This window comes from Synchiropus splendidus, chromosome 1 (assembly GCF_027744825.2).
Source record: "Synchiropus splendidus isolate RoL2022-P1 chromosome 1, RoL_Sspl_1.0, whole genome shotgun sequence".
Taxonomy (NCBI): Eukaryota; Metazoa; Chordata; class Actinopteri; order Syngnathiformes; family Callionymidae; genus Synchiropus; species Synchiropus splendidus.
The window spans coordinates 484,105-499,898 of record NC_071334.1 but is presented as its reverse complement, the minus strand read 5'-3'; the positions used below and the strand labels follow the sequence as shown (position 1 = coordinate 499,898).

Genomic DNA, 15,794 nt, shown 5'->3' with positions numbered 1-15,794 from the left:
ACGCACCCTCACACACACCGATACACACACAACACCAAGTTTGCTCATGACGGTAAACTTAAACAACAAACAAAAAAGTGCAAAAGTTGTGCAAAGAAAAGGTGTAGAAAAGACACGCTACCACGTCGTTTCAGTTTAGTCCGTTGCAGCACCAGCAGTATGGATGTGTTGATCAACATAAATCTCTGCATCGCGAGGCAAGTTGAATACTTTGGTCTCACCGCCGTGCGTCAAGATGAGGCGAGCAGGGAATAAAGATCCGTTTGGCACACCAGCCTGGCGCAGCTTCTGCCTGACGTTGTCAAACTCCTTCCGATCCTTCATCACATCAGCGGCGAAATCTTCTTCATCTTCTTCCCCTCGTGGTCAAGCGCTCCTCTGGTCCGGACAACCTGGATCATCCTCTCCTTTACTGAGTCGTGGTGGATTTTGGCGATCATCATTCGTGGTCTGTTAGACGGCGCTCCAACACGGTGTGCACGGTCCACTTTAATTCCGTCGGGAAAGTGCTCCGCTCCACCGCAGTAGTTTCGGGAGGAAATCCGCAACAAACGAAGGAGGCGCGCCTTTCTCAATCTTCTCTGGGAGACCAATTATCTTGATGTTTTGCCGCCGTGAACGTCCCTCCAAGTCACACAGTTTGGCACTTAGAATCCTGTTCTGTTTGGTCAACTGTTCACAGCACTTCTCCAACTCCGTGACGCGCCCGTCATGCTCCTCTCGTGTCGCTTCCAGGCTTACAATGCGAGACGTGTTCGCTGCTCAGGCAGTTTTCATACCTTCGAGAGAGGCCTCCAGGTCATCGAGCCTTCCGTCCATGGAGTGTTCCATGCGCTTGATAGGCTCCAGTACGAGCGAAGGAGGGCCTGAAGCCTCAGGTGTTCCCTCGTGACTCCACGAGCTAGGCGAGCTAACGCTAGTTAGCTCGGTCGGTTGACCCTCGTCTTCGCTTTCAGAGCGAGTTGCTGCAACCTTCTGTGGCTTTTTCTTGCTTTTTGTCATATTGTCAGCCTCTTCAAAGCGTTTTCTGTCGTCGAGGTGATGATGGAAATAGTTTTCAACAGTTTATATAAGTCAGCGTGGAGGAGCCACAAAAAATACGACCTACTCCATCAGGTGCTCACCAGCGCCCCCGCCTGGTTTTTTTATTAAATACAGTTATTAACTGGAATTAACACGCCATTAATATAAGAATAATGTGCCTCAATTTATTTTTGCACTGTATGTTATAGAACATAAAAGGTCATTAGAAATACGATTACTGACTAAAATGACGGCCAATGTTGCTATTTCCTGTCAAGTGAGTCGATTTTTCATACCTTTCAATATAAAGCTGCGAGCAGCAAATCTTGTTTGTCAATCTTTGACCAGCTGGAGTCAAAGACGCCGGTCAAGAGAAACTCCCTGAAAGGCTTGAGGTCCTCAACATTCTTCATCTTTGGCGGCAGATGTGGAGCACAACCTGCTTCTCTCCATGATTCCATGAAGTCCACGTGGGTGCAGTGACGTAGGCAAGTGATGCTAACTCATCAGTTAGCATCACTTCATAAATTATGCGCATGTGGACAGGAAATGACGTCATAAAACGGAGCCCTGGAAGCAAAACGGGATGAAGAAGCAAAGAGGGCAGTGACAGCAGTGACAGGCAGGGTTGCCAGGTTGGGTGGTCTTCCGCTCAGGCCCGCCTCTGCAGAACACGCACGGCTGGACGCTCTGCGGATTCATTACATTTGGGCTGGTTTTCACAACCTCCAGCAGGTGTTTCGTGATTGGTTCATCAGCTGCCAGCCTTCAACGTTATTGGTCAGCGACGGTTTACAGTGAACCAATCAGAGCAGCGACTTTAACCATTCGACATGACCGAGCTCAGTTAGCGTGAAAGCTTTTTTTTTTTTTTTTTCCACAAAAATAAAATAAAATGAACATGAACATAGAAAGCCGTAAATTCATCTAATATGAAGTATAACACCAGTGAAACGACGGAGACAAAACAAAGCAAAAAATCAAAGAAAGAGTGTCACAAAACACTGGTGTGTTTTCATGAAAAAATGTGGAGGGTTTTCACGGCGCGTCATCAAACCCGGCAGCCGCCATGTTGGAGATCCTCACTGCTCAGCACAGAGCGGTACCGAAGGCCATGCTGCAGCGTTTCCTTGTAAAGTGCTGAATTACGCTGGTGTTTTGGATTGTACGAATCGTTCCCATCGTGAGAAACATTTGGAATTTTATCCACTTCCAAAAGTGATGACAAACCCAGGAGAACAATGCCAGTACTTGTAGGAAGAGAGGAGGAGCTTGTGGTTAGCGAAGCTGAAGCAGGACCTTGGAGGCCAAACTGTGGATTAAAAAAGAAAAAGTGCAGCCTAAATGACTGTTCATTTGCATTGTATTGCCGTGGAAGACTTTTATCAGAACATGTTTATTGATGCCAACCCACACAGTTTTCAGAACGTTCCCTGAAAAAGCTCTTTCTCTCTCACACACAGTCATCAAAATGTTTAAATACGTCACATTCTCATATGAGGTGACTCGGTATAACAGTTCCCTGACTCGTCCGCACACCACGCACGACGAGCCTTTCTGAGGTTTTCCATCTCACTCCAGTCACAGCCTATGGGGGTGTTGACAAAGAGGAGCTCCAACATGGCGGCTCCTGGGCTGGATGACGCGGCCATGACGCGCAGTGAAAACCCTCTCTATATAGATATAGTGTTGGTACCATGTTTGGTCCACGTGTGACCCCGGGTGTCTCCTGTGTCTATGAGAACGATTGATCTAAAAGGTAAACCTCGACCAGAGTGGCGTCCTTGCTCCTTCGTCATACATCGTCACACTTCATGGTGGCAGCGGTAAACACCTGAGAGAAGCCAGGACAGAGCCAAAGGACTGTCTGGGGATAATGGCTGTGGTCATTCAAGCAAGGTGAATCCGAAGCGGAGGACTTGCCGCACCATGGCGTCGCATCTCCCGATGATCAACTGGTCCGACCCGGATGGGTGCGAGGCTGCTTCACTATTGAAACAAAAAAGGTGTCTGTATTTAGAAGAGAAGAAATAACAGACACTGCCAAACAAAGGAGACCCATCTGTCGTGGCATTGGACATGAAGACTCGACGCAAGTGGCCTCAGTGAACACGATCAAAAATGATCATTTGTGGGAGTATTGCAAAGGTCAGCTAAAGCTGAACGTGAACTTCAGAATTCACGGACCGCACTTGATGCAATACAGACAGAGGTCGGGTGAGGGCATCCATGACTCTGTGACCAGAGCCAGAAGTCAGGCATCATCACCGCACACCTCATGATGCTCTGAGCAATGACTCGTACAGCAAACCCAAAGCTGATGTGCTGGCAGAAGGTGGACATATGAAGCCTTGTCTGCAGGGTATGAGCCACTGCAGAAGTTGAATATGCCACACAGTGAGAAAAGACAGGCATTTGAAAGAGGACGCACGTGTGGGAGTCGTGGAACCAAACACAAACCACGTCAATGTCCTGCTGAGAATGATGAGCGTTCAGCGTGTGGCACTAAAGGTCCTGGGGCAAGGTGCTGCAAGAAGACCAACAGACCAAGACAGCACATGAACATGCAGCAGAACGGAGGAGTCGCTCAAGACCACCACCTAACAGGCAACACCAAGAAAAACCAAGAAGGGAGTCTCATGCTGATCCCATTGAAGATGAAGATGCTAAAGGAACACGCACATTTCCAAAACAAACCACAGCAATAATACATTTCTCTCCTGAGAAACAGGATGTTCTGCCAAAGACCACGGACTCAGTGCACTGACAGAACTTGTACACAGAGAGTTTACACAGAGATAAACTTGCAGTGGAAGCTGGAGTGATGCTCTGCTCGGAGCTTCGATGACTCGATGGTGGTCTGCTGGGCAGGAAGAGACTGAAGCAGCTGGTCAGGAGCTCTGTCCTGGGCTGTGCTCTGGACTCTGTGGAGGAGGTGAGTGAGAGGAGCGTGTTGGCCAAGCTCACCTCCATCATGGACAACAGCTCTCACCCACTGAATCAGAGCCCAGAGGATCTGAGCAGCTCAACCTCAGTGCAGGAAGGAGCACCACCACAGGTCCTTCATCCCTACTGTGTAGAGCCGACCGTCGTCATGGATACATCCTTTGCACCAACAACTCAAGAGATGCTGTGACGGTGAATTCCTCCTTTGTGAGATCGTCCCGTCCCGTCCCGTCCCGTCCCGTCCCGTCCCGTCCCGTCCCGTCTTACAAGTGAAAGTGCACATGAAGTCTCGTCATAGCAGAAGCTTCAGCAATGATGAGCGTCTTCTTGAAGCGTGTTTGACTGACGTGAGATGGTGATAAACCTCTGTCAGTGGAGGACTCTGTGGAGGACCTGGGGCCCCGACTTTGAGGAGCAGATGAACTGTCCCATATTGCAGCGTCTTCAACTGGTGTGCTGCGACACACGAGTGAGAGAGGGTGAGGTGAGCCGGGGGAATGATGGCTTCATTCCTCAGCAGCAGGAGCAGTTCCAACAACGTTCATGTTGCATCACAAATGCACAGCTCCCATGAGCTCGCAGCCTCAGCAGCAGTGGAGGAGACGTCTCATGTCCTCTGAGGACCGACAGCCTTGAGTGAACCGACCCTCCGTATGGAACATCTGTCTGCATCGTGTTGACGCTCCCTGCCCTCTTTGCCTTTCTGTCCCAGTGCTTTCCCTCCATCTGTGACGCTTCTGTTTTATTTCTGAAATGGCTGTATTTTGACCCGCTGTCTGACTCCAGTGACTCCTGCATTACTGCTATTGGGTTCCGCTCCGCGTCTCAAACAACAGCAGTGACATTAAAACAGGAAGACGTCTTCCTAAAACAGCATGTGCCTGTGAGAGCCAAAGAGAAACCACAGCCTGGGCCGCAGCGCCGCGCTGCATGAAAGCCAGACCAAAGCAAGGCACCTGGCCGCTGGAGTGTGGACGACTTTACTTCATGATGCTGGTTTGAATGGTACTTTTGACACAGGAAAGCCTCAACAGGATCCACCCGTGTATCTGTCCCACGAGGCTCCAGACGGTCGTCCGCTCAGCTGATGTAGAACCTGCTGCGTCTCCACTGTGAGAGACACACGGACCCAGACGCAGCAGCGCCAGGAGACTCATGATGGCAGCACATGTTTCACTACAGTCAACCATTCACAGCAGCATCCGCAGTTACAGAGACTCGCTGAGGAGCCCACAGTGTCACGTGACCTACACTCCTGAGTTTCACACCACGATCTCCTCCTCACTGGTGTGGGGCATTTTGGATGATTCATCATCCATGTGTCCAGAACACGGGCTCCTCACGTGTCCACATCAAAGGGCTGATATCAGGGTTCAAGTCATGGACACGACTGAAGGCTTCAGAGAAGAAGTGGCATGAAGGAGTCATGGAAAACAAGAGCAAAAGCTGGACATCTGAGCTGTTTGGGGCGTTGAAGACAGAAGTGTTTCCACAGATGAAGAGCTTCTGTGAGGGTGGAGGCTTCTTCTCTGACTGCTGTTGAGGAGTCTTTCTCCGTGCTGCTCTCCACTGAGACTCTGCCTCAGATGAGCAGGAAACTCTCCATGATGACGGCAGCGGCTGCTGAGACTCGGAGTCAGTCTTGACCAATACCATATTTATTAATACAGCACTTCAAAAACAACACAAGAAGTGCTGTGCAACTGTAAAATCAGGATAGAGCGTGCAGTAAAAGTGCCTTGTAAGAAGTGTTTTAACAGTGGACAGCGATGGTGCCTGTCTCACATGGGGAGGGAGGACATTCCACAGACTGAGAGAGCCTGGTCTCCTCTCATCTTAGGCTCAGTTTTAGGTACCTCCAGGAGCAGCTGCTCAGCTGACCTCAAGGATCTCAGGGGTTAAAAGCTCCACTAGGTGCTGAGGGACAAGACCATTTCAAGCTTTTAAAACAAACAGAAGAACTTTCAAATCAATTGTAAAAGTCAGAGCAGCCAGTGGAGAGAAGCCAAAATGGGGGTGAAATGAAAGAGAAGAAGGTCTGCTGCTCTGCCAGAGACTTGTGAGTCCAGCAGTTCTCATGGATCAATCACTCACTCACACTTCTTCTGGTCAGATCTATAACCACTCTGGTCCACAGTCGTCCAGCCTGGAGGAAGAAAGAGAGAGAAGGATGAGAGCAGATCCATGTGACTTCAGATGTTTCAGGACTATGATCTCCTGCTGCTCAGTGGACGGCTCTTTCATGACTGTTGATGACAACAAAGATGGATCTCTAAACAGCTGCTCAGTCTCTACTGTCTCCTTGGTGCTTCCACTGGTGTCCAGCAGGAGAACATGTCATGTGTTTGGATTCATGTGCTCAGTTCAGATGAAGAGTCTGAGCAGCCTCACACACCCACATCCTCTCTGTCTGCTCCTGGATCACATGTTCAGTCTGAAGCTCTTTGGAGCTCAGTCAGTCAGTTCTGCTGCTCTGTCCATACCTGAGAGTCTCCAGCCTCCAGTCTGGACTCCTCAGTCCAGCAGACAGCAGCTCCAGTCCTGGTCCTCCTGGATGGTTGTAGCTCAGGTCCAGCTTTCTCAGGTGGGAGGGGTTAGAGGTCAGAGCTGAGGCCAGAGAAGCACAGCCTCTCTCTGAGATCCTACACCTTCTCAGACTGTAATGAAGGAGAAACAGTGTTTTAGAAAACCATGAGAGCAGAAGAACCGTCCAGTGGTGGAGCAGAACTGAAGAGAGGAGATGATGTGTTCTGACCTGAGAGTCTCCAGGTGACAGTGTGGACTCTTCAGTCCAGCAGACAGCAGCTCCACTCCTGCATCCTTCAGGTCCATGTTGTCGCTCAGGTGCAGTTGTGTCAGACTAGAGGACGGAGAGCTGAGGACTGAGGACAGAAGGGAACCACTTCTCTCTGACAGTCCACAGTCGCTCAGGCTGTGAAAGAGACGAGTGTCATCAACAAGTGAGACTTTTTCAATCCTCTATTGTGACAAGACTTGAAAGACTTGATGTGAGGAGCCACTGAACTCTTTCCATTCAGAAGATCTGTGTTATTTTTGTTGTTGTTTATGACGTATGGACCATTATATTATGTCCTCTGCAACAGAAGCCTTGGTTATGTATGTTCCATAAGTTTGTTCTAAATGTCTTATGACTAATATTAATAAAGATATTTGAATTTAAAAAGACTTGTGGATCACTTCTTTTGAACAGTCAGAAAACTCATTGGTTTGAGAGAAAATGAGCAGAAAAAGAGGAAGTGAATTTCTGAGCCAAAGATGAAGTGAAATCTAGAAATGGAGCTGTAACATCAGAAGAATCACTGACGTGTCTCTCAACGTGTCTCCAGATCACTAAACACTGATCAACATGTCTGACCTGAGAGTCTCCAGGTGACAGTGTGGACTCTTCAGTCCAGCAGACAGCAGCTCCACTCCTGCATCCTTCAGGCCCCAGGTCTCACTCAGGTCCAGTTGTGTCAGACTAGAGGACGGAGAGCTGAGGACTGAGGACAGAAGGGAACCACTTCTCTCTGACAGGAAACACCAGGTCAGTCTGAATAAAATGAAGAAGGAAATCAAACACTCATGATCAGTTCACATCAGGGCTGTAACCAGATCAGATTTGTGCTGGAGGATTATCAAGGTCAAAACACGTCACGTTAACGATATGATCACCACATGGAGCAGACTGTAAAGAACACTTCCTTTCCCTGCTCACACAACTCACTCTCTCTGCTCCAAAATCTCCAGCCTTCTGAATAGAAAGCTTGGATTCTCCCCCCCCTTTCCAAGCTCCATGAGCTCAGCATTGTTTTGGAGTGGAACAGTGTCTCCTCGTGAGGAGTCTCTTCCCTGCGCCGCGTGACTCTCTGGGAGCTGCTGCAGGACTCGGAGGCAGCTTTGGAGCCAGACGGAGCCTCTGGGCCTCTCTGTTTCAACTCAACCAACCAACCTGTGGGAACCTGGAGCTGCTGCCAAGCTTTGGGGTGAAACGCTCTGGAGTCGCAGAGCAGCGCTGCTCTGTGACTCCTGTCCATCAAAGGCTTCCCTGACTGTCTGACACGAGTTGTGGGAGGATGAAGAACTGAGGCGCTGGATGGTGTTTGAACATCTGCCTCTCTGTCATTGAAAAGCAGCTTCACTCCCCGCTCTGTGCTGATGAGCAGGAGTGGTGTTCAGAAGCTGAGCGTGGATGAGGACATCAAACCTGGAGGAGAGGATGGAGGCTCACCACGGCAGGCGCCGTGCTTGTTGTCATCCATCAGGATCTCTGTCTAGTCCACACGCGCAAACTCATCACTGGCACCATGGCGGCACCAGTTCCCACCGTTACCAGGAGTCAGAGCTTCACTTTCCTGTTCTGGATGTGGGCTTCAGTCGGAGATGGAGCCGTTTACACGACATTGAAAATTCATTTCTTCATATCGCGATGATCGTCAACAGCAGTATAACGCAACAGCCCTAGTTCACATCATCAGAGGTGTTTCAGGTTTCACTGAGTGATCCACTTACAGAACTTTCTTTGAAGCTTGGACCACAGGCAGCAGCCTCTCAAGAACCTCCTCTGAAAGAGTGTAATACGGGCCATCGCTGATCAGACTATAGTCTGGAGCAAAGAATTTCTTCAGGTCAAACACGTCCAGATCTTCCTCTGAGGACAGTAAGATGAAGGCCAGGGTGGACCACTGAGCAGGAGACAGTTTACGAGAGAAGAGAGCTCCTGATCTCAGATGCTGCTGGACCTGCTCCACTAGAGAAGTGTCCTTCACTTCACTCAGACAGTGGAACAGATTGATGATTCTCTCTGGAGACACTCTCTCCCTTATCTTCTCCTTGATGAGCTCTGCTGTGTCCTGATGGGTCCAGGAGCTACTTCCTGTCTGTGTCAACAAACCTGGAAGGAGCCTCTGGCTGGTCTGCAGAGAAAGACCCAGAAGGAAGCGCAGGAACAGGTCCAGATGTCCATTTGGACTTTCTACAGCTTCATTAATTGCTCTCTGGTAGAACGGTTTGATGTGAAGTCCAAAGGCTTTTGCCAGTTTGGATGTTTGCTGTGAGTCGAGCAGGTTGACTCCCGAGTTGAAGAACTTCAGGTGGGCATGAAGAGCAGCCAGAAACTCCTGGAGACTCAGGTGGATGAAGCAGAAGACCTTCTCCTGGTACAGTCCTCTCTCCTCTCTGAAGATCTGTGTGAAGACTCCTGAGTAAAGTGCAGCAGCTGTGATGTCGATGCCACACTCTGTGAGGTCTGATTCATAGAAGATCAAGTTTCCTCTCTGCAGCTGCTCAAAAGCCAGTTTTCCCAGAGACTCCATCATCTTCCTGCTCTCAGGATCCCAAACTGGGTCTGTCCCAGCTCCTCCATGGTACTTGAGCTTCTTGACTTTGGCCTGAACCACCAGGAAGTGGATGTACATCTCAGTCAGGGTCTTGGGCAGCTCTCCGGTCTCTCTGCTCTTCAACATGTCCTCCAGAACTGTGGCAGTGATCCAGCAGAAGATGGGGATGTGACACATGATGTAGAGGCTTCGTGAGCTCCTGATGTGAGACATGACGGTGGTCTGCTCCTCATCTCTGAACCTCTTCCTGAAGTACTCCTCCTTCTGGAGGTCAGTGAACCCTCTGACCTCGGTCACCATGTCCACACACTCAGGAGGGATCTGATTGGCTGCTGCAGGTCGTGTGGTGATCCAGAGCTGAGCTGAGGGAAGCAGCTTCCCCCTGATGAGGCTGGTCAGCAGGACGTCTACTGAGGTGGACTCTGTAGCTGCTGTCAGGACCCCACTGTTGAAGTCCAGAGGGAGTCGACACTCGTCCAGACCGTCCAAGATGAACAGAACCTGGACTCCTTCAAAGCTGCTGAGTCCTGAGTCTTTGGTTTCAGGAAAGAAGCGATGAACAAGTTCCACCAAACTCAACTGCTTCTCTTTCAGCAGGTTCAGCTCTCTGAAGGTGAAAGGAAACACCAGCTGGAAGTTGTGGTGGGCTTTGTCTTCAGCCCAGTCCAGAGTCAGCTTCTGTGTCAGGAGGGTCTTCCCAATGCCAGCCACGCCCTTCGTCAGCAGGCTCCTGATTGGTGGCTCTGTGTCAGGTGAGGCTTTAAAGAGGTCTTCTGCTCTGATGGTAGTTCCTGGTCTGGTCTGCTGCCTGGTTGCTGCTTCGATCTGTCGGACCTCGTGCTCCTGGTTGACCTGCTCTGTGCCCCCCTCAGTGATGTAGAGCTCTGTGTAGATCTGATTCAGAGGGGCAGAGTTTCCTGCTCTAGCGACCCCCTCAGACACACTGTGGAACTTCTTCTGCAGGCTCCTCTTCAGTCGCCCTGCACACACTCCAGCAGCACTTCCTGAGTGAAGAGAGAAGTCACATGATCAGAGGAGTCAAGATGCCAGTGACTCTCTGACACAGGCAGAATCAGCATTTCTTGGCTCCGTCAAGGATTTCAGGACCATTTGGCATGACTCATCTGAAGAACAGCTCAGTGCACATCAATGAGGAGTTTCTGGGGAGTGAGGAAGAGGAGAGCTGAGCTACTGCCTGCGATGAGTGCAGCGTGGACGAGCTGCTGGCGACATCTGAGGAGGAGGGACCAGTGGAATCACCTGGATCAACCACCCAAGTTCTAGTCTGTGATGACATGAATTCTGTCTGTCTTCGACTCGGCTTCATTGGCTGGAATTGGTTTCAGTCATGTGTCGCTCCATGTATCTCGCTGTGTCATGTTGTGTGATGTGTGTTTGTCGATAAAGAAACGAAGAACAAGTCATTCTAGAAGGTGAAGTTGGAGGAAGATCTTCAGCTTCAGATGTTGGTTCTTCTCCTTCAGACGGACTCATAGATCTGATGCACACCTGTCCTTCATCTTCATCATGTTGGAGGTGTTTGAATGTTCTTACTGATCCACAGACGCTGGGCCAGATCCTCCTCCTCCATGTTCCTCAGGAGGTGAACTGTGATCTTCAGGAATTCTTCCCTGATGCTCCTCCACTGCTCCTCTTCCTCAGTCTCTGGAGGTTCTGGCTCATCTGGACCCAGAAGCCTCCAGACTCTGCTCACATAGCTGAGGAACTTCTCCTCCAGCCGCTGGAACAGAATCAGAACAGAAGAAAGTCAGATGATGGAGGATCACCTCCAGAAGGTTTGAAGTTGGATCCAGCTGAAGTGAGACTCCGCAGAAGGAACTTCTCAGATGAGAACCTTGACTCATCCATGTTCATACCTGCCGTGCAGAGTCTGGATGTTGCTGACCACTGAGAAGCTCTGAGCTCTGATGGTCCTCTCTGAGGAGAAGAGATGAAGTCAGACAGTCAATAAGCTCTCGTCATGTTGAAGGTTCTAAACATCAGTGTGGAGACAATCGAACTAGAAGGTTCCACCCAGACCTCCAGACCGGACCATCTTAACACAAACATGAGCCTGGAGGAACATCATCTCACCTCTCCTCCGGAGACTCTTCAGCTTTGAAGTCAATCCCGAGATGCTTGGAGACATGACTCTTCAGAGAGTCACAGCAGAGTCCAGACTCTTCTGGTTCCTGATGGATCCTGATGGAAACACAACTCTGATCAACTCTCACGTCCTGTTATTCACCAGCTGACCACTGGATGTCCTCACACTGCTGCAGCCGTCCCTCTCTGGACTACAACTGTGAATGAACATTTGAGGGTCAGAATTGTGGCTGTCAGTGTCGCCCCCTGCTGGTGTGGTGAGTCACTACAGTGTATAGTGGACAGAAGTGATGTGACACGTGTGCAGGTGAGGACGTGGTCACTTTCCTGGTCAAGAGGAGACACACCTCTGTTTTCATGAGTCACTGTGTCTGTGTAGGTGTAGGTCATGTCATAGCTCCGCCACACGGGGGCAGCACTTGATCGGTTTGGGGGTATAACCCGCCAGTCGTGTTCTGTATGTTGAAAAGGGAAGATGTCTGAATGTTATCACATGAATGTTTAAGTTGTGTCCGGTAACTCTTGTCCAGTTCGTCTGTGGTGTCATCTGTGTCATATCATTAACTGTTGTTAATTGTTTCGTTCTTTGGTTTTGTGAAAACAGATTGTAAATTGTTTGTTCATGTTTTTTTTTTATACTAATTGGAGTCGTGTTCTGTATGTTGAAAAGGTTGAAAAGAGTAAAAAGTCCATCCACAGCTTCTGAACCGTAGCCACTCGTCCTCTTTTCGCTCCACCCTGCACATCAAACCCCAACAAACACAACGCAGAGTACCGGCGGGTGCAGCGTCGTCGAGGCTGCAGACCAGCATAGAAGTTTGGGTTACATCTGCGTGGAGCTGAGAGTCTGACACTTGGACCTTCTCACCTCGGACCTGAAGACTCCGCTCCTCCTCTGAAGTCAATCTGTCTCCACATGGAGCCATCACTCTTCAGAGACACACAGCTGGGTCCAGGTCCAGGTCCAGGTCCAGGTCCAGGTGCAGGTCCAGGTCCAGCTGGTTCTGGCTGCAGCGCAGATCTACAACACAGAAGTTGCAGTGAGGATGAAGATGGAGGAGAGATTGGAGCTCTGACCTGGAGGACAGTCTTGGAGGTTCTTATCTCACCTCTGAGCTTTGGTCCCAGGTCCTTTAGAGGGGGGGTCTCCCTCCTCTCTGCCCCGAGTCTCAGCAGAGGCGTCACCTTCACACAAACACAACAGGTCTCATGAGATTCTCTTCCATCTTCTCTTCCCTGCTGGAAGTGATTCCATCCCTCTGTTCTCCACAGCATCGCTGAGCTCGGGTCGCGGGGGCAACACCAGAGCAAAGACGCCCAGGTGTCTGTCTCTCCCCAGAACCCTCCTCACTTCTGAGGTTTGCACTTTGAACCCAACATGAAGATTCCTCTTCAGCAGGAGACTTTCATGAAGCTGATCTTCATGATGGACCAGTGCAGCGAACCTTTCCTTCAGAGTCCACTGATCCAACTGTCTCTACTGACCTCACCACGGTTCCATCTGTCACTTGATCAGAGTTTCAGCTTCAAGACCACATGACTCACACAATCTCCACCAGTCTCTTCACATGTTTGAGTCTCACACTTGATGTGGGAGACTGTGTCTCCACCTCCAGAGTTTTCTGCTCAGGATGTGAAGGAAAACAGATTTCCAGTGCAACAACCTTCAACATGTGTCAGAATGTTGAAGAAACAAGTGACTCAGTTGATCACAACAGACGACGTCTGTGGGACCAAATCTGAGGTGCAGCCTTTCAAAAGTCTGATATCTATTGTGTTCAGGAACCAAAGCCAAATCAATATTGTCTATTGAACCACCTCTAACTCTCCTTCTGTTTCCACATGTCTGTGCTCATGTTGTTTTCTTTCACATCTAGAGAGCGACACGTTTGAGGAGGTCAGATCAGGACACCGTCATAGAGCAGGAGCTTCTCTGGAAATGACTTGTCGCCCAGTGCAGTGGAATATTGGAGGGAAAAGACACCATTCAATGGCGCCATTCAACCCTGCATGTTCATGTTTGCTGCCTGAGTTCACAATGTTCCACTGCACTGGCCCACGACTCATTTCCAAGGGAGAGAAGCCACTTGGATGCTCAGTTTTCTGACCACCTCAAATGGACTTTTCCACACCAAGAGATTTGGCCACAAGATGGCGCCATCGTCGTCTGTTGATTTGGGTCACGTCACAGTTTCCTGATCAATCTTCCTCAGAGAAACACTCCAGTCAACAAGTGCGTCTTTACTCGGATCCTCGAATGTCAAAGGTGACGTCAGACTCATGAGGCTCAAGTCAAACCAAGTCACTGACCTGTGAGTCTCGGGTCCATGTCGGAGCTCAGTTGTTCCGGTCCAAAGTTGTGAACTCAGATTGTGTTCGATGTCGGTGTGTTGATCCACAGCAGTGAGTCCCGTGTGTGTGTGTGTGTGTGTGTTCCACCACCGCCTGGATGATCGGAGCTGGAGAGACTGGAAATATTGGAGTGAAAAACAGCCTTCAGATCAGACGGGAATCGAACCGCACCCTCTGGTTCAGCGCGTCTCTTACTTTCACTTTCGACCCCCTCCCCCACACACTCGTCACCCGGAAACAGCAGCCCCACTGTGGGAGGAGATCAGCGCCATCAGGACAGTGATCGGTGAACTGAACAAATCAAAAATTTAAACATTGAAGTTTTCAATTCAGCGTTGTAAAATGTAATGTTTTTATATGTTGAATTTAGCAATCAGTATATTTAGAGGTTGGATTTGTTTTTAACTGAATTCAATTCATTTTATGATTATTTTATAAATCAGTCTTTTTTATTGATGTCATTTGTAGCCTTTAAAAAATCCAAGACACCGTGGCTGCAGCCTGGAGAACGGGGCGGAGCTCAACATCGAGCTCAAGCCTTCTGCCCACGACATGCACCTGGCATGACACATCAGGCGGGAGAAAACCGACCGAGAGACAAAAATAAAAATAGCATTGATCGTCACTAACTGTGTACTCGAGGAGAGACATGTTCATCTGTGAAATGACCATTTAAAAAGAAGCAACTAACGCAGTAACAACGCAGACGGTTTTTATAGCACCATCCAGCGGTACCTTTTAGAACTGCACGTTATTTGAGCAACGACTCGATTTTTTTTTATTTACATGACGATGACAGGTGGACAGAACAGATAATTCAGTCTTAGTCTGAAAAAAGACTTCTGTGTCACTCAAATTACAGTGTACGTGGTTTTGCTGTACAAAAATGTACAATAATAATAATATAGAACAGTAAAGTCAGCAAGTTAGAGTTGGAGTCTAATGTGTAAAAATGGGCAGATCCACAAATATGGACTGAGTCTTTGCAGTTCACGGTACAGGGGCCTTCAATATGACTGTCAACCATCAAATGTGGCCCTTTATAGGTGCAGAATGGCCAAAGTCCAGGGCTGCATTCTTGTTTCTTTGGGATCACAGCCAATCTGCCAAGTGTAATGTGTCTCTGAAGAGACAACAAAATGAGCAGACAGAGTCACGCTGAACAAATGCAACACATGTCAGACTTTATAACAAGGCTCCACCTTTTCATCATGAAGACGTCATTGATTCTGACAAATGTGTATCTTGTTACACAACTTGTCACATGTTCAATGTAACGTATAAACATTTTTGCCAGACGCATAACTCCTGAATGTGATGCTAGGTTGTCATTACACTCTAAAATATTGATCATGAGACCAATGAAATGACACATTTAACATCGGGCGACGTTGCCTTAGAAGTGCGGCATCACAACGATATAATACGATATGATCAGGGAACCTGTTAAGAACATGTTCAATGGTGAGGGGTCGTTCTTTGAACCTCTCTTCAAAATGAGCTAAGAACTACGAGTCATCTCAAGGAACGACTAGTTCAGCGCAGATACAGTTTCCTCACGTCACCGTCATTTGTATTTTATTTTGAAAGGCGCTGCTGGAATTGGAGTCTTGTCATTCACTTCCCTTGAGTAATGAACAAGGCTTCGTCGTCCGCTGTAGCTCCAACAGAAGCGCTGGCTCCCTCTGCTTTGTTGTTGTTGTTGGCTGAATAGTTCCTCAAATATGAGTGAGTGGCTGGATCATGATCAAGAAGATGCTCCAGGTAACACGTCTTTCCTTTATGATGAGTAACTTGATGAGCTGGCCCACAATTGTGATTGTGGCACGCAGAAGGATGAGCGGGACCACGTGGTCGTCGGGGTGAGGGACAAACAAGTGTCTCAAAAACGACCAATGAAAAGTGAGCTGGCGCTGCGCACGGCAACAGAGATGAGCAGTTAGTCCAGTCTCAGAAGGTGCAAAGTGTGGACAACATTCAAGTCCTGAAAAAGAGGGCACAAGAGAAAACTGTAGAAAACCAGAGAAA

The 15,794-nt window shown here is 49.0% G+C and overlaps 1 protein-coding gene across 2 annotated transcripts; it reads right to left on the bottom strand.

Moving 5' to 3' along the window:
• Positions 1 to 4,256: 4,256 nt before the first annotated feature.
• LOC128752888 (NLR family CARD domain-containing protein 3-like) lies at positions 4,257 to 13,962 on the bottom strand. 2 transcript variants are annotated; one of them, XM_053854604.1, is made up of 11 exons: positions 13,725 to 13,962; positions 12,524 to 12,599; positions 12,283 to 12,435; positions 11,403 to 11,510; positions 11,186 to 11,246; positions 10,863 to 11,049; positions 8,482 to 10,312; positions 7,346 to 7,522; positions 6,725 to 6,901; positions 6,453 to 6,626; positions 4,257 to 6,115 (listed from the first exon to the last, which is right to left on the bottom strand). In XM_053854604.1, exons 1-11 carry the CDS (start codon positions 13,741 to 13,743, stop codon positions 6,085 to 6,087), a joined length of 2,994 nt encoding a protein of 997 aa, XP_053710579.1. In that variant the 5' UTR covers positions 13,744 to 13,962; the 3' UTR covers positions 4,257 to 6,084. The 2 variants fall into 2 exon arrangements, 1 of the variants encoding a protein (XP_053710579.1); XR_008413716.1 differs by lacking the exons at positions 4,257 to 6,115; positions 6,453 to 6,626 and having other exon boundaries at positions 6,823 to 6,901; positions 6,995 to 7,522.
• Between the last annotated feature and the right edge of the window lie 1,832 nt (positions 13,963 to 15,794).